This window comes from Pan troglodytes, chromosome 17 (assembly GCF_028858775.2).
Source record: "Pan troglodytes isolate AG18354 chromosome 17, NHGRI_mPanTro3-v2.0_pri, whole genome shotgun sequence".
Taxonomy (NCBI): domain Eukaryota; kingdom Metazoa; phylum Chordata; class Mammalia; order Primates; family Hominidae; genus Pan; species Pan troglodytes.
The window spans coordinates 24,711,288-24,738,244 of NC_072415.2; the positions used below are offsets into that span (position 1 = coordinate 24,711,288).

At 39.0% G+C, this 26,957-nt stretch overlaps 1 protein-coding gene across 29 annotated transcripts in view; it reads left to right on the forward strand.

Moving 5' to 3' along the window:
* The window catches only part of L3MBTL4 (L3MBTL histone methyl-lysine binding protein 4), a 470,574-nt gene that overhangs the window by 232,378 nt on the left and 211,239 nt on the right, over positions 1-26,957 (forward strand). For all 29 annotated transcript variants that reach the window (XR_010152030.1, XR_010152029.1, XM_063795942.1 and 26 more), the window contains one exon: positions 21,428-21,542. Coding sequence is in view for 27 of the 29 variants with exons in the window: in XM_063795942.1 (XP_063652012.1) it covers positions 21,428-21,542 (115 nt within the window). In the remaining 2 variants the exon portion in view is untranslated. The remainder of the gene's footprint in view (positions 1-21,427; positions 21,543-26,957) is intronic.

Below are 26,957 nucleotides of genomic sequence, written 5' to 3' on the forward strand. Positions count from 1 at the left end.
ACTCCTCGTATTTATAGGCTACTACCCATGCCCCTGCTTGGTTATTTTAGCTGTTGGCTTCTGGTCACTCTCACCAACATGACTCTGGTTTTCATTCTTGGTTTTAGTACACATGCAGGCGATCCTTCGAGCACCCTGCCTTCTCAGTCCCTTGCCCTTCTCTCTTGGATGTCCTTGCCCTCCACTTGACTTCAGCCACTGACCCCTGTTGTGGGCCATTAACAATAATGTAACCCTTTATGTGATTGCAGTTTCTCACATCCTTTCTGACCACCGCCATCTTTTTTCTAGATAATTTCTTTGAATATCCCAACTCCATCAATCTGCAGCCCTCAGGGCCTCTAATCCATTGATCGTACTGCATTTTCATCTTCACTGCCCCTCACTTTCTTGTTTTCTTTTTTTCTCTTTACACGGCATGAACTCCATGTACAATAGATATAATCGGATCATTGCATAAACCTTTAGCTCTTCTGTCCTTCCACTCCTCTCCCTTTCTTGTCAAAACCATGGCCCTGGAGAAGTTTGCTCTCTGCCTGCTCTGTACCTGCCTCCCGGAGTGAGGCATGGCTAGAGAGACACAGTCCCCTGACTGGTCCTCCTGCATAACTGCAAAACGTAGCGTTACCTGAACCTTGGTGCTGACTGGCAGTCATTGAGTTTCCCTAATTCTTTGACTCTCCCTTTCTCCTAGATAACGATTTCACATCTTTTTTTCCCTCTCCTAAAATTTCCCATTCCTCTTGCCTCACTCTCGTTCTCAGCTGATGATGCCTATTACCTCCTATCCCACCTAGAAAGCAGAAGCCATCAGAATGGAACTCTAGGACTCACACATATTGCCAGCACCACCCGCTGCACCTGCCTGCTCCTGTTGCCACACATCTCCCTGCCACTGCCTTCCTGTTGCTATGGATGAACCTTCCACATTTCTAATGAAGCACCCCCTTATCTACATGCCCATCCTCTCCTGCCTGCTCTGCCACCTTTCAGCAACTCACTGCTCTTTCTTATCCTTCGTTTTTCCCTTTCCGTAAGACAATTTCCATCAACAAATATGGTATTATGTCTGCCATCTTGAAAACATCATTTTCTGACTCCACTTCTTCATTCATTTTTCTGCTGCCATTTAAAGGAGACCTCTTTGAAAGGGCTGTCTATACCTCTGCTAACAGTTTCTTCACGTGGCTTCCAGGGCACCGCATTCTCTTCGTTGTTTCCTGCCTCACCAGCAGCTCCTTCTCACACACCTTCTATTGATTCCCCCTTCTCTCTTGAATATTTTTTTTCTTTTCTCTTTTTCTTTCTTTCTTTTTTTAGAGCGGGGGGAGGAGGGGACAGGGATACTCGCTCTATCACCCAGGCTGCAGTGCAGTAGTGCAAACCTAGCTCACTACAGCCCCAAACTCCTGGGCTCAAGTGATCTTCCCACCTCTGCTTCCTGAGGAGCTGGGACTATAGGTGCGTGCCACCACACCCAGCTAATTTAAAACATATTTTGTAGTGACAAAGGTCCCATTATGGTGTGCAGGCTGCTCTTGAACTCCTGGACTCAAGCAATCATCCTGCCACAGCCTCCAAAGTGTTGGGATTATAGGTGTGAACCACTGCACCTAGCCCAACGCCGAGTCATATCAGTGTGCACTGGGGCTCGTCGCTGGACCTCTGCTCTTCCCTAACTGTATTTATTCTGTTTGTGGTTTCCTCAAATGGCACTGCTTTAAATATCACCTATATGTTGATGAACTGCAAACTCCTATATCAGTCTACCTACTCGACTTGTCCGTTTTATGTCGAATAGATATCTCAATCTCAACATGTCCAAAGTTTGACTGATCTTCCTCTCTAACCCTTTCCCACTGCTACCTCCTCCATCTCAAGCAATGGCCATTCCGTCTTTCCCATCGCTCAAGTCAAAAATGTGGAGTCATCTTTGACTGCTGGCTTCCTATCACAGCTAATATTCTAATTCACCAGCAAACTGTTGACTACAGCTTTGAGATGTGTACAGAAGCAGGCCTCTTTCCCCACTTCTGTTGATACTGCTATAGTCCAGAATACATCACCTCTTGCCTGGATTATTATAGCAGCTACCCACCTGCTCTTCTAGCTTCCACTCCAGCCACCTCCCTCTGCCCCAGTTCTCTCTCAAAGAAGCAGCCAGGCTGGTTCTTGTAAAACACAAGTCAGATCATGTCATGTGACCATGTCATCATATCATCTTTGTGCCTTTACACAAAATCCTCTAGTCTCTCTTCCTGTCTCCCCAAGAATAAAAGCCAAATCCCATAAGACCCTACCTCATACTGTACCTGTGTTCCCCCTCTGACCTTAACTCTTACCGCCTTTTCCCATGTGCTGTCTACTCCAGCCAAACTAGACTTCTTGCTTTTCCTACACATGTCGGGCTGCTACCTCAGGATCTCTACTCTGGCTGTTCCCTTTGGCTGTAATATTCTTCCCCATACGCCCAAATCTCTAACCCCCACACCTCTTTTAAGCCTATCTTTTCCACTTCATTTTCAATTTCAGCAAGACTCTCCTGGCACACTCCTACTCCCCCTAACTCGGCTCTCACCTTTCCAGCTTTTACCACCTTTTAATATGCAAAACATTCACTTATTTGATATTATTTGATTATCCCTACTAGAATTTAAGCTTCAAAAGGCAAGGAATTTTTTCCCCTGTTTTGTTCACTGATATATCCCTGGTGCCTAAAATAGTCCCAGACATGTAGTAAGTATGCAACTAATATTTGTGGCTTAAATGAATACATGAATAATTATTTAGAACTCTACTGATAAATTCTGAATCGATCTCATTATGACTGGCAAGCATGTCATAATGGGGCAAATATTTGCAGACCCATTCCTGTTGTTTTATAAAGGAAGGGATAATTTACATATAGTTACATACACAATTTAAGTGTACAGCTCAGTGAATTTTTACATATGTATCTACCCGTAACTATCATCCAGGTCAAAACAGAGAACATTTCTATCATTCAAAAACTTCTCTCAAAGCCTCGTCAGTCAACACTACAGCCCTTTCCCATACCTTTCCAGAGGTAACCACATTCTGTTTTATTATAGATTAATTTTGCCTGTTCTTATTAATGGAGTCATGTATTTCTTATGAATGCAGTCATACAGTATGTACTCTTTCATGTAATGTTTCTTTTCATGCTTTTTATTTAGTCTGGCAATCTCTATATCTTTTGTTTTTGCCTTAATGTGCTGAGGTGAGTTTTTCTTTTTCCTTTTCTTTTTTTTTGCCCCCATGTTTGGGATGGACTATGTTTCTTGAACATGTGGGTTGATATTCATTACACATTTTGGAAAATTCTCAGCCATCATCTCTTCAGACATTGATTCTGCCCATTTTCTATCTCCTCTCCTTGTGGGATAATCGTTGCATATCTGTTAGAGTATTTGAGGGGTTCTCACACGTCTCTCATGAACTCTTCTACTTTTACCTATTCTTTTTTCTTTTTGTGCTTCAGATAATTTCTATTGATCTGTCTTTTATGCCACTTGCCTTTTTTTCTGCTATTTTCAGGCTGATAAAACACATTTTATGAATTCTTAATTTCAGATATGGAATTTTAAATTCTGGAATATCCATTTTGTTCCTTTTTAGATCATTTTTCTGTTAAATTTCTCCAACTTTATATCCATTTTCTTTACTTAAAAAATTTTACATTTATAGTAATTAATGTTCTTTTTTGCTAGTTTTAACATCTGGATCATCTGTGTATTTGCTTCTATTGGCTGTATTTTCTCTTGATTACAAGTTACGTTGTCTTGTTTCTTTTTTCATGTATGCTGGATGTTGTGAATAAAAGAGCCAAAGAGACTGCAGTAGGCATTGTTTTCCCTCAGAAAGGGCCGTGCCTTTTCTTCTGTTAGGTGGCTAGTGTGAGGGCCTATAGTGGGTTGCATGGTGGTCCACAAAAGATTCGTCCACCTCTTGACCTCCAGAACCTGTGATTGTGACTTTATTTGAGAAAATGATATTTGAAGATTTAATTAAGTTAAGGATCTTGAGATAAGCTCATCCTGGGTTTCATGAGTGGGTCATAAATCCAATGACAAGTATCCTTATAAGAGACAAAAGAGGAAAAGGCACAAAAGAAGAGGAGAAGGCAATGTGAAAAATGGAGGCAGAGATTGGAGTGATGCAATGTGAAGCCAGGAAACCACCTGCAGCCACAGGGTACTGGAAAAGGCAAGGAGTGATGTTCCCAGATGGAGTGTGGCCCTACCATGCTTTGATTTCAGATTCTGGCCCCCAGAACTGTGAGAGAATAAATTTCTGTCTTTTGAAGACACCAAGTTTGTGGTAATTTTGTTATGGTGGACCTAGGAAACAAATGCAGAGATGGATCCCTTTGATCCAGTTAAGAATGAAGCAGGTTGCACTTTTAGCTTTAGTTCATCTCTGGTTTCAAATGTGTTGATAGAAAGGACTTCCCTGTACTCCCTCTAGTGATCCCAGGACCAGGAGATTACAGGGGTCTCCCTGGGCCTTCCAGGCACTCCCCACAGCCTCTGTGCTGGTAAGCACTCAATGACAGCCAGCTCGGGGTCTGGGGTTTCGGCAGATCTCAACACAGCCAGCCAGCCCCTATGGCTTCTGAAAACTGCACTGGCTGTGTCTTCCTCTGTCAAAGTCCATCCCCCTGTGTCAGGTTTGATCTTCTGCTCCTCCAGGTACAAACTCAGCACAGGCCCCTGAGCTGGAGGAAGTGGCTGATCTCTCTGCTCACTTAGGAAAGGGCCCTCCTTCTCCATCAGTCAGATAATTTAGACTTCATTTAGACTTCTTAGTATCCACAGTGAGTTCAGAAATTATGGTTTTATATATTTTTAGTTAGTTTCTAGACATTTTATAGTTCTAATACTTCTAATTGGCCTGTTCTGAAGTTCAACATCCTAACTAGAAGCAGAACTCCCTAAAATATCAGTGTATTTATTAATTTATTAATAATTACACTTTTAATATTAATTATATTATAGAGTATATATAAATTTTTATATAATTACATTAAATTATACTTGTAAAAATATGTGGTTAATTGGAAATATAACTAATTAATTGTCAGTACCATCCTACATGATCTGTGTGGAGGTTGGTGGGGTTGGTGTGTGATCTTTGTGAAGGCCAATAGTTTCTCATTTCAGATTCCAGAACCTAGGATTCCAAGGTAGAAAAGTGAGAGAGGCGGGGAATTAATGGATAGACTTGAAATACTCAGGAACATCAGGAACATAAGTGCTGAAATATTGGACATAGCATCCAGCTGGACAACAATGATTTTTTTTTGTTTTGATCTAAAATAAATTAAATAGAAAACTAGCCCTAGATAATTAGATCTTTGATCATTTTAATTTAGGTTATGTTTAGCTCTCACTACACACAAAATTGTAGAGAGCAGACACCACTTTTTTTTTTTTTGGTACCAAGAGCCTTGTGGACAAGAAGTATAATTTCAATGGGAATAATTTAGACTTCTGACATTGAATTATAGAAAAAAATTAAAAGTATGAACAAACATGTTAATTGCAAACATTCATTCTCCTCCATTGCTTGAAAGTCATTCACTGGCTTGAACATTATTTTCTTTAGAAAGTCAATCCATTTTCGGAACACCTCGTTCTGGCTGAGGTAATTACTCAGTTATACATGAAAAAGAGGGGAAGGCTCTGCAGTCAGCTGGATAAATTACCTGTTTCAGAGGGTGCAGTACATGTAAACATGAGCCATTTATGCAGAATTTTAAATTTACAACACAGTTTTAAGCTCTATCTTCTTATTCCTCAGAAGCAACATGCATTTATTTTAATGACCCAGCACACTTCATAGGAGGTGAATATAATCAGTATGTAAATAGAAACATAGATTTTATTGTTGAAATAGAGCCAAGATTTTCATCTACTATGATGTGATATTTTAAATGAAAACTTTGGAATTCGAGTAATGTTAGATATCCTGTAGGCACTTGAAATTATAACTTCTTTTGTAGAAGAAACCACAGCCATCAAAAAAAGTCAAAACTCAAAAATATATGCTAAAAAAAAGCATCTACTCCAAGTTTAAAACTCATATATGCTAAAAACAGCAGCTACCTTGAGTTTAAAACTCAAATATATATGCTAAAAACAAGCATCTACTCTGAGTAGGAACAGAAGGTCATATCAGTTTTCTAAGTGGACCTCTGTTTTTACCCATATCGTCTATAACTGAGATTGGATACAGAAAGCATAGAATTGTTGAAGCCCAGACCTTGGGCATCGTCCTGTCCCTCCACCTGCCCCGTCTCCATGTTTGAGGCCTTAGCATCACACAGGACAGCACCTTCTCTAAGATTTCGAGCTCTGAATCTTGGTTTCTGAGCAGAGCCTTCTGTCTCTGTAGCCCTCTCGATTGCTTGTCTTGCTCTTCAGCCTCTTGCAGGCCCGCACGCTACCCCTAACAGCCCCCACGTCTGCTGGCCTCCCACGGCTTCCCTGCCTAGAGCACTTGGGAAGCCATCACTGGGCAAACACCCTCAGTGCAGCTCTCTGAGTACCCTGACCTTCTTCAGATCTTTATCCACCAACCGGAAGGAAGGTGCCTTTTCTGGTTTATGATTTACTGCCACAACTTGCCTTTCTGCCCTTGGACTGCCCTCCACCTCCACCAGTGGCCTTGCCTCCTGTTTCCCTGAGAAACTAGAAGTTGCCTTGCGGTTCTCCTCCCTCCTGCTTTCCCGTGCTTACTGTGTCTTCCTTGCATCTGAGAGAGCTGAGGCTTCTCATTTCCGAAACTCTTTCTCTTGTTTATCCCACGTCCTCCCCATTTCTTCGGTCCCATTTTCAGTCTCTCGGCAGGGCCTTCCATTAGTGTAAGATCAAGTCTCCATGGCTCCACGCGTCCTTCCTAGGGGAGCTTCTTTGCTCACTTCCTCATGGCCACCACAGTTATTAAAAATGCCCTTTTTGGCCAGGCATGGTGGCTCATGCCTGTAATCCCAGCACTTTGGGAGGCCAAGGTGGGCAGATCACCTGAGGTCAGGAGTTCGAGACCAGCCTGGCCAACATGGTGAAACCTCGTCTCTACTAAAATACAAAAATCAGCCAGGCATGGTGGTGGGCACCTGTAGTCCCGGCTACTTGGGAGGCTGAGGCAGGAGAATTGCTTGAGCCTGGGAGACAGAGTTTGCAGTGAGCTGAGACTGCACCACTGCACTCCAGCCTGGTTAACAAGAGCTGAACTCCATTTCTAAAATAAAATAAAATAAAGTAAAATATAAAATAATAAAATAAAATAAAATAAAATAAAATAAAATAAAATAAAGAAAGTGCCCTTTTTGGTTTTCACTTCTGCCACCTATTCAGTCTTCTGGCTGAGTCAGCCCAGGTCCGGGCCCCTTGCGGTGGCTGCCTTGCTGAACTTGGCATAGTCATTTCTCACATGTCTATTTGGCAGCCTCAGCACAGTTGACCCCAGCCCCTGTTGAAATTGCCCTCCTTCGGTGGCCTCTTTACCATTCGGTCTTGATTAGAGTTCTTGTCTTAGAGTTCTTTATTGCTTCTTATTGCTCCACTTCTTAAATAAAATTCCTCAGGATTTCTTGTAGACTTGTGTATCAGTCAGGGTCCTGCAGGAACCAGCAGGCACATCATACAGACTTTAGTAGAGGCCTGTTCATGACATTTGGGCAGGGTTGAGAGGGTGAGGGGTGGGACTGGGAGAACCCAGGAGAGCTCAGTACAAGAGCCAACCACAAGCAGGAGCACCACCCTCCGGTGGGACTTCAGCCACTGCCAGCCTGCAGCCTGCAGTGAGGGAGGTCTGAGCATGCCTTCCCCAGCCTCCCTCTCCTCCTGTCTTCATGAGTCCTTTTGCTACTTCTCATTGGCCAAAACCAAAGGCTACTGATACCATCCATAAAGGGCTGTGTCCTTGGCACCATGTGGATCTGGAGGGGAGAAGGGAGCATATTGGGTCCAGCCTGCGTATTTCCCAATTGAGTCCTCACTCCCTTTCTTTGTCAGCACGTGTCAGCACGTGTATGGCCCTGGCTCCGCCTTCCCTCTGTTTGTTTATGACTCCTAAATCTATGCCTTAGATTTTTCAAGCAAGATCCAGGAATGACTTTTCATTTGTCTGCTGGACGTTTTGACCTGCATATCCTGTAAGCCCTTGGAATTTAATATGATCAAAATGGAATTCATCAAATTTCCCCTTCAGCAACAAAATTAACCAAACCAAACAAAAATCAAAACCCTGCTTCTTTTCCTGTATTTCTCATCTGGCGATGACATAGCCATTAACTAGGTTGCCCAAGTTATACTGGCACAAAGTGCAAAAAATAATGCTACAAGTTTTGTTTGGGAAACCCTTGTCCCAAGACCTCTTTCACATTTTTTTCCTTAGCTGATTTCTGTGTTGTTTATCCTTGAGACTCTAAACATGGGTTTGGTTTGCAACTTCTTCACTTTTACGTGGGGTTCTGACTGTATGAGATGTGGGTGGAGCTCTCGTTTCTCCCCTGGCCCCTTCCACGTATGCACTCTTCTCTTCACCCATCCTCAATATGGCTGGATCATAATTGTAGTTAGATCAAAATCCTTGTTTATCCACTACATCTTAGTCATTATAACCAAGAGGAACATGTGCCTGTTTTTGTATTCTAAAAGAAGAAATGGCTTAAAAGAATCTCAGGAGCTTTCATGTTATAGAATGTCATATTTCTTGAATAACAATGTTGGTAATTGAAAAGATAGATAAGTCTGTAAAAGAAATGGATAAATCAGCTGGTTTGGGTTAATCTTAAATAAATCCTTTAGACGTATTTGTTTGGTAGTGTTTATATTATTTGAATGGACATATTTGGATTTATACATTCATTTATTCATTCATTTGTCCAATGAGTGTTAATGCTTCAACAAATATGCTCTGGATATTATCTGGTATTGGAAACAAAAAAAATAGAAAATATGGTTTCTGTCCTCAAATAATAGTCGAATTACTGTGACGGATGTAAAATCAGAGTCTAAATGATCGGAAGTGATCAGGAAATTATTTATATGACCAATTTAGAAATTACTAATAAGATTAATGTTGTACTAATACATAAATTATTAGAATGGATAGGGAAAATATGTAACCTACCCATGACTTTGAAAATTTTAGAAATAGTGTTCATGATGCATTCATTTTGTAAGTATATCTCTGTGTGTATATATTTCCATTTTGCTTATATTACCCATGTAGATATTATGTAATTACATAAATTATTGTGCAGGCACTATATCATATTGTCCATCATGTTGTTCAAGGTTCCTTATATAAATGTTTGTGCAATAAATTTCTATTAGGGGAAATTTTGCAACATTAGACTAATGTGTATTTTTTTAATGTTATAATGAGAATTGTATAATATTTCCCCTTTGCTATTGGCTTACCGGGAATTGAATGTTTACAGCAATCTCATCCTTAGAATACTTAAGAGTTATTGAATATCCTGGATTACATGGTTAGTCCTGGAGTCCGCCTACTGTAATTGTCTAATGATTAATAGTGTTCCCTTTTACTCTCAAAAATATCCCTTTTGGACAATAAATTATGTACTCTCTCTGTATAACCAACTTTTCTTAGTTTGACATTCTTCACATCTTACTGTTCTTATTTAGAAATCCTCTGTCTTCTTTTATTGTAAACAGTGTAAGTCCTTCTTCATGTGATTTAGTAGAAAAACTGATGATTTGCTATAGGATCCAAGGTGGAAATTCAGAATCTCAGGACAAATCAAGAGTGCATATTGAAACAATGTCACCTGAAAAGGCCTTTGTCCTGAAGAGAAGACAGAGGGTAGAGGCCTGGTGAACAGTTACAAAGGCAACGACCTTTACATCAGCAGTGAAGGCGCAGCGTCGGCCACGGTGGTCCAGTTCACCGCCTCAGTGCTTCAAATTGTTTAAGCTTTTGGGCAGAGATTATGGAAATATTTATGTTAGTCATAGCCGTAAACTGATTTGGAGATCATTTGTCTTTACACTGGTTGTGAAGGAGGTTTTTCTTGCAAAGATATCACCCACAGACATGTAGTCGCAGAGCCCCAAGTAGGGCTGGTATGCCTAACTCTGATGAAATATTTAAAGATTTCTTAACAAGAATTAAAACCCTGGGGATTCTATTAGAAATTTGGCATTTTTATTTCTTGTGCAAATCTTATCTGAAAAACACATCTTATGGGAAAAACTGATTCTATTTCTTATAACTGTAACCATAGAAATAGAAAAATGGAAACTTATGTAGTTATATTTATCACAAATGGAAACCTTTAGAGTTGAGTGGTCCTCTGCATCAGGCCTTCAATCAGATTTCTCTTGGTTCATTGCATTATAAAATTAAGAATGGTTTCTGACTATTTAAGTTATTTTCAGTGGCATTAGATAGAACTGTAGGTTTAATGGCAAAGTCAGTTGATAACCCTAAAAAAGCATTTGAAAAGATTTTATCTAAAGGACTCCCTATTCAATAAATGGTGCTGAGATAACTGGCTAGCCGTATGCAGAAGATTGAAACTAGACCCCTTCCTTACACCATGTACAAAAATAAACTCAAGATGGATTAAAAACTTAAATGTGAAATCTAAAACTACAAAAGTCCTGGAAGACAACCTAGGAAATACTATTCCGTATATAGAACCTGGCAAAGATTTCATGATGAAGACACCAAAAGCAATTGCAACAAAAATAAAAATTGACAAATTGGACCTAATTAAGCTAAAGGGCTTCTGCACTGCAAAAGAAACTATTAACAGAGTAAATGGACAGCCTACAGAATGGGAGAAAATATTTGCAAACTATGCATCCAACAAAGGTGATATCCAGAAACTCATCAACAAGCAAACAATCAAACAACCCCATTAAAAAGTGGGCAAATGATTTTAAACAAATCAAGAAGTAGGCAACAAATGACCCCATTAAAAAGTGGGCAAAGTATATGAACAGACACTTTTCAAAAAGAGACACACACACAGTCAACATGCATATGAAAAATGCTCAACATCACTAATTATTAGAGAAATGCAAATCAAAACCACAGTGAGAGACCATCTCACACCAGTCAGAATGGCTATTATTAAAAAGTAAAAAAATAACAGATACTGGCAAGATTGTGGAGAAAAGGGAATGCTTATACACTGCTGGTGGGAATGTAAATTAGTTCAGTTATTGTAGAAAGCAGTGTAGCAATTTCTCAAAGAACTCAAAGCAGAATTGCCATTCAACCCAGCAGTCCCATTATTGGGGGAATATAAATCGTTCTACCATAAAGACACATGCAAGTGCATGTTCATCACGGCACTACTTACAGTAGCAAAGACCCAGAATCAACCCAAATGCCTAACAGTGGTAGACTGGATAAAGAAAATGTAGTACATATACACCATGGAATGCTACACAGCCATAAAAAAGAAGGAGATCATGTCCTTTACAGCAACAGAGATGGAGCTGGAGACCGTTATCCTAAGTGAACTAATATAGAAACTGAAAAACAAATACCACGTATTCTCACTTATAAGTGAAAGCTAAACATTGAGTATGTGTGGATACAAAAAGAACAAGAGATGCTGGAGCCTACTTGAAGGTGGAGGGTGGGAGGAGGGAGAGCATTGAAAAACTACCCAGCATGGCCGGGTGTGGTGGCTCACACCTGTAATCCCAGCACTTTGAGAGGCCAAGATGGGCAGATAACTTGAGGTCAGGAGTTCGAGACCAGGCTGGCCAACACGTTGAAACCCCCACTCTACTAAAAATACAAAGAAAAATTAGCTGGGCATGGTGGCACACACCTGTAATCCCAGCTACACAGGAGGCTGAGGCAGGAGAATTGCTTGAACCCAGGAAACAGAGATTGCAGTGAGCTGAGACAGTGCCACTGCACTCCAGCCTGGGTGACAAGGTGAGACTCTGTCACAAAAAAAACAAAAATAAAAGAAGAAAAACTACCTATCAGGTACTATGCCTATTACCTGGATGGCAAAATAATCTGCATGCCAAACCCCTGTGACATGTAGTTGACCTGTATAAAAAACCTGTATTTGTACCCTTGAACCTAATATAAAAGTTTTTTAAAAAGAAGGTAAAATGTAAAAAAAAAAATTGTCTTTACCTCAAACAGAAAGTCCGTACCCAAAAACCAGTAATTCCCCAGTCCTACCTCCCTGCAGACCCTATTAACCTCTAATCTACTTTTGGTCCCTGTGAATTTGCCTATTCTAGATATAAGTAGATATTTGCCCTTTTGTGCCTGGCTTACTTTGCTTATCATGATGTTCATCTGTGTTGCAGCATGTCAGAACGTCGTTCCTTTTGGTGGCTGAATAATATTCCATTGCGTGTACATACCACATACCCATTCTTCAGTTGACGGACACTTCGATTGTTACCACTTTTTGGCCATTGTGAATGCTGTTGCCATGAACATTGGCATACAAGCATGGAAAAACAGCAAATAATCTAGGGTTTGTGGTTAAAAAATACAGATTTTGACCTTCATTCTTGACTCCCACTGAATTAGATCTTGGTTGGAGGAGAGGATGGTTCATATTTTGCTTAATAAATTTTGAAAAACACTGCTTTAAGAAACCTGATGAATTTGGGCAGTGGCCTTACAAATAAAAATAGGTTTAGAATACCTATAGTGAAAACTATTAATTTTCCAACTTAGTGATTAAAAGTTTTTCTATGATATTTGTTATGGGAAAGGATTAAATGGAAGATGGAAGCAACTATATTTGTGGAAAAGCAGATGAGTTTGAGGGAGGTTAGCAGGGACAAGGAGTTGAGTTAATTGACCACAAGTGAGTGTGGAAGCAGTGGTAAGGAACAAACCTAGGGGCAGCCGGTTCCAAAACCACAGAACAGCACTTCAGGCATGTGGCCTGGGGGAGAGGGAGGGTTTAGGAGTCACAGTCATCTGGAAATTGGGGGCATATTTCATAATCCCTGTGTATCTCAGTAGCCTTATATGTAAAATGGGGATAATAACATGAGAGTAAGGTGTTTTGAAGGTATATATATATTTTTCCTTTCCTTCATGCTCTCTCCTTCATTACCCTTGTCTGCAAGCAGATGGACTGAATGTGGAGTTAATGTTTACTGTGGAAAAGTATGGGTAGCTCTGGACTATATCCCTCATTTAGTCAGTTGTATTGTTTTCCTGATTTATTTTCTTGCATGGTTCTCTCAGTAAACTGTTCTCAGGTTAAGTCTGTTTTTGCCATTTACTGGCTTATGATCTTGGCAAACCTCTTAACATCTGTGAGGCCCCTATTAATCATCTATTAAAATAGTACCTGTGAACATTAAATGAGGCGCTATATAGGGCTGCACTCAGTGCCTCATGCCTGTAATCCCAGAGCTTTGGGAGGCTGAGGCAGGAGGATCACTTGAGAACAGGAGTTTGAGACCAACCTGAGCAACATAGCAAGACCTTGACTCTACAAAAAAACAAAATAAAATAATTGAGTGGTGTGGTGTGGTGGCATGCGCCTGTAGTTCCAGCTATTTGGGAGGCAGGAGGATCACTTGAGCCCAGGAGTTTGAGGCTGCAGTGAGCTGTGGCTGTGCCGTGTATGTGTATGTGTGTCCACATACACACATTACAACTATCCCTGGAATATATGTGCATAATAAAAGTGTGTCCCCTGCCATACCCAACACTCTTGCTCTTGGATTATGATAGTATTCTGTAAAGGCACGGTGCAAGCATTCTTGCCCCACAGCAGGGCAGATGTCTTGCCTCAGTACTATCCCTGAACCCACCTTTGCCATCCCTCAACAGAGCCCAGAGCCTGGCATCACAGGAAGTAAGATGAACTATAATCTTATTAGCACCAATAGTTATGAGCAATAGGTATCAGGAAAACATATTAAAACCCAGTTCTCCTTTATAGAATGAAACTTAAGCCTAGTTAACTCAAAATGTATTAAATTAAAGCTAGAAGAGTTCAGGCACAATACAGGCTGTTTCTGAAGAAGTTAACATCATGTCTGCGCTTACAATTTGCCATAAGCATGTAAAATAGATTTGAGGACTCTGACAGTAAAACAAACATATCCAATAAGCCTATTAAAGTGGAAATTAAAAATTTAAAAAAGGTTTATAGCAAAATAAAACAATGTAATAGTCACTTAGGCTAATAAAATTATTGTGACTGAGCTTTCAATTTAGCCCCAGTGTTCCTAGGTATTATAATAACTTCCTCGTCTTCCAATTGCCCAAAAGAACAATGAGAAGATGTGATTACTGTCTTGCATCTTATTCAGACAATGGGCTTTGAGCCTTTAAAATCTGTGAGACACAGGGCTAAGTGCCATGGGAGCAGCAAACATGACTGAGGCGTTGGGGTACATTTAAGGGGCTCAGGGCAAGTCCTACTGTGGGCATTGGGAAGTAAAGATAAGGAAAAGCAGAGACTGTGTTGGTGCAGACGGCTGAAAGTGTGGGATTTATGCCAAGGAGTTTTTCCTTGTTGTTGTTGTTTTTAATATGCTGATCTAACTTTTAAATTTCCAAGTTATTTCTTACCACTCTTTAATAGCTAATGTGTAACGTTAATACCGTTAGGACACATTCCTGTCTGTTTAAGGATAAGAACTTGAGACAGTGGTTGATTCAGTGATCTGACCTTTGTTTTCTAGTTTATCAAAGCTTGAGCAAGAAGGGTCTACATGTTTATTTTATGCAAACCCAGATATGTGAAAAATAATAAATGTATGAAATATAATGTTGAGATGATTTGGTTTTCAAAATGAGGCTTTGCTTTACAAAAGGACTCTTGGTAAATAGACTTAAAATGCCAGTCTCCTCTATTAACTTGACCATCTGGTTAGAATTTTTTAAATTGGATTTTTATTCCACAGATCCAAAGATATGATCCAGAGATATGAAAATATCTTTCATAAAGATGTATTCTACATAGGCACAGATTTTGATTATAAATTCAGAGTTTAGACAGCCCTTGTTGGGGAGGGGAGAATCACATCATTGGATTGGGAGGCTATTTTTAATTTCCATGGTTTCATTGTAAGCAGTTACAGACAACCCTGGAAATGATAATTTAATATTTATTAATGAACATAAGAGGAAAATGTTGAATAGGGTATGTAAAAATATTGTACCTGCTGTCAAAAAAAATTGAAAAAGATTTTTTTTTTCACTTCTTCAGTTGAGACCTAATTCTGCAGTGGGATTCCCAGGTCCACCACAATAGTTAAAATAGAAAGACCTAACTCCTCAAAGCAGGACCTTGCTGGGGTATTTGTCCTGTCCTGTTTGTGCTTTGACACAACTTCCTTGCTTTTGAAACATAAAAAAATTGCACCCCGGACTTAAAAGGGGAAGGGCATTGAAATTAGTTGAAGCTTGGGAAATTTATTTCTTCTTCACTCCATTATACGGACTTAGACATACTTCTTCCTATTGGTAATTCCAGAGCAGGAGGCATCATTCCAAAAAGGAACACCAGTGTTGCCTGTTCACACCTTGAATATTCAGTGGCCTGGTACTGACAGTCCTAGGGTGCCTGGCTATGTCTTGAGCACTGCAACATCGCCATCAGTAGAAGATAGTAGGAGACAGAGCAGCCACATGTGACAGCAGCTGAATGTAGAAATGTTTTAAATAAAGTAACCATATTGAGATGTAATTTGCAAATGATAAGATGTACAGATTTTATACACGCATTTTGATGAGTGTTGAAAAATGTATAATATATCCTGCATAGCCACCATCCCAGTCGAGATGTAGAACACTTCCAACAACACAGAAGCTTCCTTTGTGCTCCTTCTCAGCCAGTCCTGCTCCCATCCTTCTCCCAGACAACCATGGACCTGGTTTCTATTGCCTGTTGTCAGATTTCCTATCAGTGGGGTCATACAGCATGCACTGTTGTGTCTGCCTCCTTGCTCAACGTGAAGTCTGTTGTTCCCATGTTCATGCATGTGTAAACAGTTTATCCCTTTTTATTGCTGAACTAGCATTCGTTTTATGGACATTGCACACTTGTTTGTGAATGAATGTTCACCTGTTGGGCATTTGGGTTGTTTTCAGGTTTGGGCTATTATGAATAAAACTGCAAGGGACATTTGTTTACACAACTTTATATTTTCATCACTTTTGTTGGAATTACTGGGAGTCACAGGGTAGGCACACGGTTTAAGCTTCTTTAAAAAGTAGTATAACATTATTGAAAGTGGTTGTGCAATTTTACACCCCTGCTGACATTGGTATGAATGTTTCAGGAGCTCCACAGCCTCGGCAGTAACTGATGTTGGGAAATTTTGTCTGTCATTTAAATCACTTGAGTGGGTATGCGGTAGTATTTCATTTTGGTTTCTCTGGTGAAGAGTGATATTGAGATGTTAAAAGTTTGTTTACTGATCATTCATGAATTTTTTTTCCAAAATGTTCATTGAGTCTTTTGCTCATTTTTTACATTGAATTTTTTGTCAAGTCTCTTGTCAGATAAATGTACTGCAAATGCCTGTGGCTCACTTCATATTTTTCTTGGTGATTTTGAAAAACAAAAGTTTTTGAGTCAGGTAAAAAATGAATTTATTAATTTATTATTATATGGGTAGTGTCTTCTGTGTGCTAATAAATCCTTGAATATTCCAATATCATGAAGACTTTATCTTAAAGTTTTCTTCTTGGGTTTTGTAGTTTTACCTTTTATGTTTTGTTTATGTTTCATTTCAAATACTTGTGTATGTGTGATGTGAGGTAGAAGTCAGCTGGCTCATTTTTTTTCACATGTTGATGTTCAAGCATTCTGGTGCCATTTGTTGAAAAGACTGTCCTTTCCTCATTCAATACTCTTGTCATGTTTTTGAAAATCAATTGACTGCATATATATGGATCAATTTATATGCAGTATTTTGTTTTATTAATATATTTGTCTATCCTAAGCCAGTACAGCATGGTCCTAATAACTGTGCCTTTGTAGTACTTCTAAAATTCAGATAGTATCAGTTCTCCAAATTTGTTAATTTTTTTTACAAAATTGTTTTGGGTAAGCTAGATCATTTTTCATTCCTTTATAATGTTAGAATCTGCTTGTCAAATGATACAAAACAAAAGGCCTACCTTTTTGAGTAGGATTAAATTTATGGAACAATCTGGGAAGAGATGACATATCAATAATAATATTGAGTCTTCCAGCCTGTGGGCATGATAGTTCTCTTCACTTGTGTGGGATCATCTTTTAATTTCTCTTAGGAATGTTTTCTAGCTTTCAATGTATAGATCTTGCACATTTTCTTATTTTCTCAGATGTTTTGCTAAGTTCTTCATTTTTAATGTTATTCTAAAGGAAATTTTTAAAAAATTAATATTTTTTAAATTTTTTGTTGCCAGTATATATTAATAGAATTGATTGTTTTATGTTGACTTATTTTGCAAGTTTCATGCCTTTTATTAATATTTCTTTATCTTGCCTAATTGCACTACATTACAATGTTGACTAGAAACAGTAAGAATGAATAAACTTGCCTTATTCTTGATTTTGGGGATGAAGCATTCAATAAAGTATTACTTAGTCTTATATTACCTGTGTTTCATAGATGCCTTTTATCAAACTGAAGGAGTTCCCTTCTATTTCTAGTTTGCTGAAGTATTTGTCATTGTGTATTGAACTTTGTCAAATACTTTTTCTGTATCCACTGAGATGACCACATTACTTTTCTTCTTATTCTGTGGTGTAATGAATTAATCAATTACAGAACACGGAACTAGCCTTGCATATTTCCCCGCGTATTTGCTGTTGCTAGTACTCTTCATGTAGATCGTAGTTTTCATCTGGCATCACTTAGCATCAGCCTGAAATACTCCCTGTAATATTTCTTACAGTATAAATCTATAAGTGCGTATTCTTTTTTTTTGTTTATCTGAAAATTTCTCTGTTTTAGTCTTTTTTGAAGGATATTTTTTGTAAGAATTGAAATTCTGTGTTGACAGTTTTTTATGTTTCCTGTTAGTGTTTTAAAGATGTCATTTTATTATCTTCTTGCCTGCACTGTTTCTGGTGAGAAGGTGGCCCACTTTCTCATCGTGGCTCTGCTCTTTGCAATGTGTTGCATTGTGTCCGGTTGCTTTCAGGGTTTCCCTTTAGCTTTCATTTTCAGTGGTCTATGATTTGCCTAGTTTTCATTTCCTTTGTATTTATTATGCTCAGGTTTTGTCATTCTTAAGCTTGCAAATTGGTATTTTTGGCCAAATTAGGGAGATTTTTTGTTTTAACCATTATCCTTTCTGCGTTGGTTTTTTTTTGACCACTATTCCTGCTCCATTCTCTCTGTGTCCTCTCCTTCTAGAATCCAAATATGCGTATGTTAGATGAGTTGATATTATCAGGCTCTATTTATTATTTAAATCTTGTATCATCTTTTTTTTTTTTTTTTTGACAGAGTTTCGCTCTGTCACCCAGGCTGAGTGCAGTGCCGCAATTTCGGCTCACTGCAAACTCCGCTTCCCATGTTCAAGCCATCCTTGTACTTCAGCCTCCCAAGTAGCGGGGAATACAGGCATGCATCACCACACCAGCTGATTTTTGCATTTTTAGTAGAGATGGGGCTTCACCATGTTGGCCAGGCTAGTCTTAACCCCCTGGCTCTAAGTGATCTGCCTGCCTTAGCCTCCCAAAGTGCTGGGATTATAGGTGTGGGCCATCACACCGGAACATCATCTGTTCTTTAGGTTAATAACTTCTATGAATCTGTTTTTATATTTTATATTTTGTATATAATTTCTACGAATCTGTTTTTATATTTTATATTCACTCATCGGTTTTTCTGCCATCTCCAATCTCCTATTATTGCCATCCAGCAATAATATTGTCATCCAGCAATATTTAAGATATTTTGCTATTGACTTCTAGAATTTCTATGTGCTTCTCTTTTATAGTTTCCATTTCTCTCCTGAAATTCTCTGTTCACTCATTTAGACCATTTCAATTAAGTTTTTGAACATATTTTCCTAACTACTTTGCAATCCTTTTCTGCTAATTACAACATCTAGGTTATCTTAGGTTCTATTTCTGTTGACCACTTCTTTACAAATTGAGTATGGCTCACAATCATCTGCTTATTTACATGTTTAATAAACTTTTGTATGTTATATGTAATGAATGATACAGCATATAGTGGGAGGTTTTTTTTTTTTTTTTAAGAGTAGAGTTCGTTCTATCAGGGAGTTCATTACTGGTAATTCTTCATCTGGCTAAGGCTTGATTTTACCCCTTTTTTAGGGTTGTTCATGAGTAATTCTTAATCTAGAGCATCTTTCTTTCCCCAAAATGTGAACTTTGTGGTGTCTCAGTCAAATTGTCAAAGTGTTATTGAGGTTTCTCCACATTAGTCTCTCCCCTCTCCCCGGAACTTGTGACCTCTAGTATCTTTGTTTCATTCTCAGCCCCGTATCAGCTACTCTCTGCTTGGCTTCAGAAAGTCTTACCTGGTACGTGGGCAGTCCAGCCCTTGGTCAAGGTCTTGTGAATAACCTCCCATGGACTTTTTGGTCCCCCACTTTATTGAGACAGGGTCTTGCTGTGCCGTCCAGGCTGCAGTGCAGTGGCATGATCATGGTTCACTGCAGCCTCAACCTCCCCAGGCTGAGGTGATTCTTCTATTTCAGCCTCCTGAGTAGCTGGGACCACAGGTGCACACCACCACACCTGGCTAGTTTTTGTATTTTTTGTAGAGATGAGGTTTCACCATGTTGTCCAGGCTGGTCTGGAACTCCTGGGCTCAAGAGATCCTCCTTCCTTGGCCTCCCAAAGTGCTGGGATGACAGGCATGAGCTACTGCACCCTGCCTTTGGTTCCCCCTTTTTTGTAGTTCTGTCTTTTCCAATACTTTGTCTTTTAACTTCCAGCTGCATCATGCACTCTGATCTGCAATCTCTGTCTCTCTGACTGCATAACTGCTTTCTTTATGTTTCTCCTCTGTGTGCTGCAATCAGGAAATTGTCTCCAGGCTGATGTTAAGGGCTCATCTGGGATGTTTTCCTTTACTTAGGGATTGCATTTCTGTGCTGTCTATTGTCCAATGTCCGAAAATATTCCCTGCATATGTCCAGTTTTATGGTTATTACTATGAAAGGGCACTCTGTCATGGTCAGGAACCTAAGTTCAGTAGAAATATACTTTTGAAAGTTATTACTGTAATCTCTGGTTCTCAAACTTTAGCATATAACAGATTCATGTAGAAAACTTGTTAACACACAGTGTTAGGCTCTACCTTTAGAGTTTCTGATTCAGTAGGATTGAGGTGGAGCCAAGAATTTGCATTTTTAGCAAGTGTCCAGGTCGGTGATGCTGATAGTCTAAGAATCACACTTTGAAAACCACTTGCTTAGAAAGATGACTCTTGAGAAAAAATATTGGGAGTTTATTTGGGACTGAATATATAGAATTTTGCTTTTTTGGTCTTATGTTCTGCATAATGGATTTATATTTCAGGTTGGCTTATTATAGTACTAGGCATCTTACTCTTTTTATTCAAATATGATTTTCAAAAACTTAAGTGGGCTTCTTTGCATTAGAAAGGATATAGATGTTTAAAAAAGAAATAATTATTTTTAAGAAATAATTATTTGATTTTTGTTTCAGAAATTGGGATTTATTTAATTATTCTTATATGTGCGCATGGTATGTGTGTGTGTGTTTTGTAGATAAGACGCAAGATAAATTATCCTTGCAATAATTAGCCTTGTTGGAGCCTATACCAGTAGGATGGCTGGACCTGGGGATGGCTGGATCTTCTTCAGAAGATTTCTTAATAGCTTACCCTTGGTCTTTAAATAGCTCTTATGGCAGCTATTAAAATCTGTCTATCTACCCCCTAGCATATTTTGTCTACTGTTTTTGCCTCCATTGTTCCAATGGGCCCGTCTCTCATTTGTGAGGTTTTAGGGATTGATTGTTTCTTTATACTCTAATCTGTTTATTTCCCATCAGTATAGCACTTGTACTAATGTCAAGTTGGTGACTCTTACTGTTGATGATGCTGACATGGTTCTTGAAGTGGTTAATGGGACAGTTGCTCAGGACAAAGAGTATCCCCTCAACAGCATTCCAGTACGTGTCTTAGTTGAGAAAATGGATTGGCCTTACTTCTTCAGATTCTGGTCAATCCCTGACAAAGTTTTCGTTTACCAACCACTTTAACTTCTTTGAAAATTTGGTACAAATTGCCTTTGTTGGCTGGATTAGAAGGCTATAGAATGGCACATATTAAATATTATTTCAACTGCAAGGTGTGATCAATAAAATTTCAATCTCAGCTTCAGACATCTGTATTCAAACATTTTGATACAGGAATAGTGAAATACTAATTACTAAATACTAATCATTCAAAACTCATTTTAACAGGTTCATTTTGATGGTTGGGACCATAAGTATGACTACTGGGTGGAGGCAGACAGCCCTGATATCCACCCGATCGGATGGTGTGATGTCACAGGGCATCCACTGGAAGTGCCGCAGCGTGAGTACTTTGCTCTTGGTTGTTGCTTTTTAAATACTTGGCCTGATTTCCAGCCGTAATGTTGCTTATTCATGCCATTACAGGCATTTGAAAGCTAAACATCACATAGGCGAATTAATCACTACAGCTACACTGAAAGCCGATTATTTACAATTAAGCCTCAAAGGGCATGCGTTATGTTAATTAAAAGTGATAATCTTTAAAAAATTATTTTGATAGTGTTTTCCAAAGGAATCTTTATTTTCTACATTTGAGTTTGGAAAACTGAGCTAGCTAATCTAAATCCATCTAATTTTGGTCATTGGTTTTAACAAGTTCATCTTATTTTTTTAAACATCTGATCTTTATTGTATAGAATAGACTACACAAAGTCTTTTGGAAAATTAAAATATTTTAACTTCCAACAATTTTCAGATTTTACTTATAAAAAAATTTAAAATCCTCTACTTTACTCGCATCTTTATTATTTCTGACTTTCTAGCTACTTAAAGTTAAGGAGGAAATTAACCACTCTAAATTTTAATGAGCCTCAACCCAAAATACCTTATTTTTTTGTCTGAAGGAGTCCTCTGATCTGATTAGGCTGACATGACTAATAACCAGTTCCAGACACAAGTGCAAGTGTTCTCCATTCTCATGTTTGTTTTGTTCCCTCACTGCTTCTCTTTCCCTCCCATTGGTTTCTTCGGATGAAGCTAGAATGCTTTTCTATTAATGAGGATGTCTTACATGGAGCCAGCCTAATGATGCTTGAACCTTAGACCCCAAAGGACTTCTTGTAAAAATGAGAAGAATCCCTGACTAAATAATTGGACAAACAGTTCTACATTGTGCTAGGTTCTTCAAAAACTACAAAATCAAAGAGATGAAGGCCCTTCTGGAGCCTACAGTGTATTGGCACACATAGGACCAGTACCCTAAGAGTGTAGAATGAAGAGGACCATGGTCAGCACCATATGGGGGACTCCAAGTAGGGAAGGGCGCCAGCATTTGTGCTTTGTGGTTTCCTCTGGTCTCGCTTTTTATCCTCCCTGGTTTCACACCCCAGCATGTCACGGAGATGGTTCTCACTTTATGTGAACCCCCCCAATACACCCCTGTACATCCATCCCTCAGCCAGTAACTTTCTCAAGTATGAACGATTTCCACTGGGGTAGGCATGGACCAGCATTGCAGATACAGGGACAGCTCTCTTCACTCCACTCCAAGCATTGTCTGCTCCTTTGTCACTCTACCCACCTGGCTTTTCTACCTGAATGTCTCAAAAGCATCCCAGAGTCTATGCATCAAACCAAACCTCCATCCCAAGCCAAAAACTTGCTCTTTCTACCGTTTGCTTCCTAAGTTGCCATTCCAGACTCTGCTCCCTCTTGGCCCCTTCCTCAACCCACACATATAAACAGTCACCAAGTGTCCTGCTGGTTCTTTCTTAATTATACAGAATCTATCTTTGACCCCCAACGCTTTGACCCCCAGTGCATCTTCTCAATGCTATTGCATTATTTTGAGGTGTCATCATAGTTACGGATGCTTCTCAGAATGTGGCCTGTAGTCTGCTAGTGAGTTGCACAGGTTCTCCTGATGAGCCTAGGATAAATCTAAAATCTAGAGCAGTATAGACTATGGTTAAAAATGAGAAAACTGGAGTCAGAATGCTGGGCTTTGAATCTCAGTTTAAAGCTTGCTTAGTGTGAGCCTCTCTATGCCTCAGTTTCCTCATCTATAAAATAAAGATAATATTAATATCTATCTCATGAATTTATAATTATTAAATGAGATAAATGAATGGATAGAATTCAGAAACTGCCTGCCCCGTAGTATGTGCTCAATTAAATCTTCTCTCAGGAAATAATGTGACATTCTCTAGATTTTCATTCTTATGTAAGTTATTAAGTGGGAGTTACTAAGAGTTCCAGATTTGAAATTGAGCTAAAATTAATGTGATTAGGGTTTTCCAAATACTTTAATTAAAATTTTCTTTTATTATTATTATTATTATACTTTAAGTTTTAGGGTACATGTGCACAACGTGCAGGTTTGTTACATATGTATACATGTGCCATGTTGGTGTGCTGCACCCATTAACTTGCCATTTAGCATTAGGTATATCTCCTAATGCTATCCCTCCCCCCTCCCCCCACCCCACAACAGTCCCCAGTGTGTGATGTTCCCCTTCCTGTGTCCATGTGTTCTCATTGTTCAATTCCCACCTATGAGTGAGAACATGTGGTGTTTGGTTTTTTGTCCTTGTGATGGGTTGCTGAGAATGATGGTTTCCAGCTTCATCCATGTCCCTACAAAGGATATGAACTCATCCTTTTATATGGCTGCATAGTATTCCATGGTGTATATGTGCCACATTTTCTTAATCCAGTGTATCATTGTTGGACATTTGGGTTGGTTCCAAGTCTTTGCTACTGTGAATAGTGCCGCAATAAACATACACGTGCATGTGTCTTTATAGCAGCATGTTTTGTAATCCTTTGAGTATATACCCAGTAATGGGATGGCTGGGTCAAATGGTATTTCTAGTCCAGATCCCTGAGGAATTGCCACCCTGTCTTCCACAATGGTTGAACTAGTTTACAGTCCCACCAACAGTGTAAAAGTGTTCCTATTTCTGCACATCCTCTCCAGCACCTGTTTTTTCCTGACTTTTTAATGATCGCCATTCTAACTGGTGTGAGATGGTATCTCATTGTGGTTTTGATTTGCATTTCTCTGATGACCAGTGATGATGAGCATTTTTTCATGTGTTCTTTGGCTGCATAAATGTCTTCTTTTGAGAAGTGTCTGTTCATATCCTTTGCCCACTTTTTGATGGGGTTGTTTGTTTTTTTCTTGTAAATTTGTTTGAGTTCATTGTAGATTCTGGATATCAGCCCTTTGTCAGATGAGTAGGTTGCAAAAATTTTCTCCCATTCTGTAGGTTGCCTGTTCACTCTGATGGTGGTTTCGTTTGCTGTGCAGAAAGCTCTTTAGTTTAGTTAGATCCCATTTGTCAATTTTGGCTTTTGTTGCCATTGCTTTTGGTGTTTTAGACATGAAGTCCTTGCCCATGCCTATGTCCTGAATGGTATTGCCTAGGTTTTCTTCTAGGGTTTTTATGGTTTTAGGTCTAACATGTAAGTCTTTAATCCATCTTGAATAAATTTTTGTATAAGGTGTAAGGAAGGGATCCAGTTTCAGCTTTCTACATATGGCTAGCCAGTTTTCCCAGCACCATTTATTAAATAGGGAATCCTTTCCCCATTGCTTTTTTTCTCAGGTTTGTCAAAGATCAGATAGTTGTAGATGTGTGGTATTATTTCTGAGGGCTCTGTTCTGTTCCATTGGTCTGTATCTCTGTTTTGGTACCAGTACCATGCTGTTTTGGTTACTGTAGCCTTGTAGTATAGTTTGAAGTCAGGTAGCATGATGCCTCCAGCTTTGTTCTTTTGGCTTAGGATTGACTTGGCAATGTGGGCTCTTTTTTGGTTCCATATGAACTTTAAAGTAGTTTTTTTCCAATTTTGTGAAGAAGGTCATTGGTAGCTTGATGGGGATGGCATTGAATCTGTAAATTACCGTGGGCAGTATGGCCATTTTCACGATATTGATTCTTCCTACCCATGAGCATGGAATGTTCTTCCATTTGTTTGTATCCTCTTTTATTTCATTGAGCAGTGGTTTGTAGTTCTCCTTGAGGAGGTCCTTCACATCCCTTGTAAGTTGGATTCCTAGGCATTTTATTCTCTTTGAAGCAATTGTGAATGGGAGTTCACTCATGATTTGGCTCTCTGTTTGTCTGTTATTGGTGTATAAGAATGCTGTGATTTTTGCACATTGATTTTGTATCCTGAGACTTTGCTGAAGTTGCTTATCAGCTTAAGGAGATTTTGGGCTGAGATGATGTGGTTTTCTAGATATGCAATCATGTCATCTGCAAACAAGGAAATTTGACTTCCTCTTTTCCTAATTGAATGGCCTTTATTTCCTTCTTCTGCCTGATTGCCCTGGCCAGAACTTCCAATACTATGTTGAATAGGAGTGGTGAGAGAGGGCATCCCTGTCTTGTGCCAGTTTTCAAAGGGAATGCTTCCAGTTTTTGTCCATTCAGTATGATATTGGCTGTGGGTTTGTCATAGATAGCTCTTATTATTTTGAGATATGTCCCATCAATACCTAATTTATTGAGAGCTTTTAGCATGAAGAGTTGTTGAATTTTGTCACATGCCTTTTCTGCCTCTATTGAGATAATCATGTGGTTTTTGTCTTTGGTTCTGTTTATATGTTGGATTACATTTATTGATTTTCGTATGTTGAACCAGCCTTGCATCCCAGGGATGAAGCCCACTTGATCATGGTGGATAAGCTTTTTGATGTGCTGCTAGATTCACTTTGCCAGTATTCTATTGAGGATTTTTGCATGAATATTCATCAAGGATATTGGTCTAAAATTCTCTTTTTTTGTCGTGTCTCTGCCAGGCTTTGATATCAGGATGATGCTGGCCTCATAAAATGAGTTAGGGAGGATTCCCTCTTTTTCTATTGATTGGAATAGTTTCAGGAGGAATGCTACCAGCTCCTCCTTGTACCTCTGATAGAATTCAGCTGTGAATCCATCTGGTCCTGGACTCTTTTTGGTTGGTAAGCTATTAATTATTGCCTCAATTTCAGAGCCTGTTATTGATCTATTCAGAGATTCAACTTCTTCCTGGTTTAGTCTTGGGAGGGTGTATGTGTACAGGAATTTATCCATTTCTTCTAGATTTTCTAGTTTATTTGTGTAGAGGTATTTATAGTATTTTCTGATGGTAGTTTGTATTTCTGTGGGATCAGTGGTGATATCCCCTTTATCATTTTTTATTGCGTCTCTTTGATTCTTCTCTCTTTTCTTCTTTATTAGTCTTGCTAGCGGTCTATCAATTTTGTTGATCGTTTCAAAAAACCAGCTCCTGGATTCATTGATTTTTTGAAGGGTTTTTTATGTCTATTTCCTTGTGTTCTGCTCTGATCTTAGTTATTTCTTTCCTTCTGCTAGCTTTTGAATGTGTTTGCTCTTGCTTCTCTAGTTCTTTTAATTGTTATGTTAGGGTGTCAATTTTTGATCTTTCCTGCTTTCTCTTGTGGGCATTTAGTGCTATAAATTTCCCTCTACACACTGCTTTGAATGTGTCCCAGAGATTCTGGTATGTTGTGTCTTTGTTCTCGTTGGTTTCAAAGAAGATCTTTATCTCTGCCTTCATTTTGTTATGTACCCAGTAGTCATTCAGGAGCAGGTTGTTCAGTTTCCATGTAGTTGAGCAGTTTTGAGTTAGTTTCTTAATTCTGAGTTCTAGTTTGATTGCACTGTGGTCTGAGAGACAGTTTGTTATAATTTCTGTTCTTTTACATTTGCTGAGGAGTGCTTTACTTCCAACTATGTGGTCAATT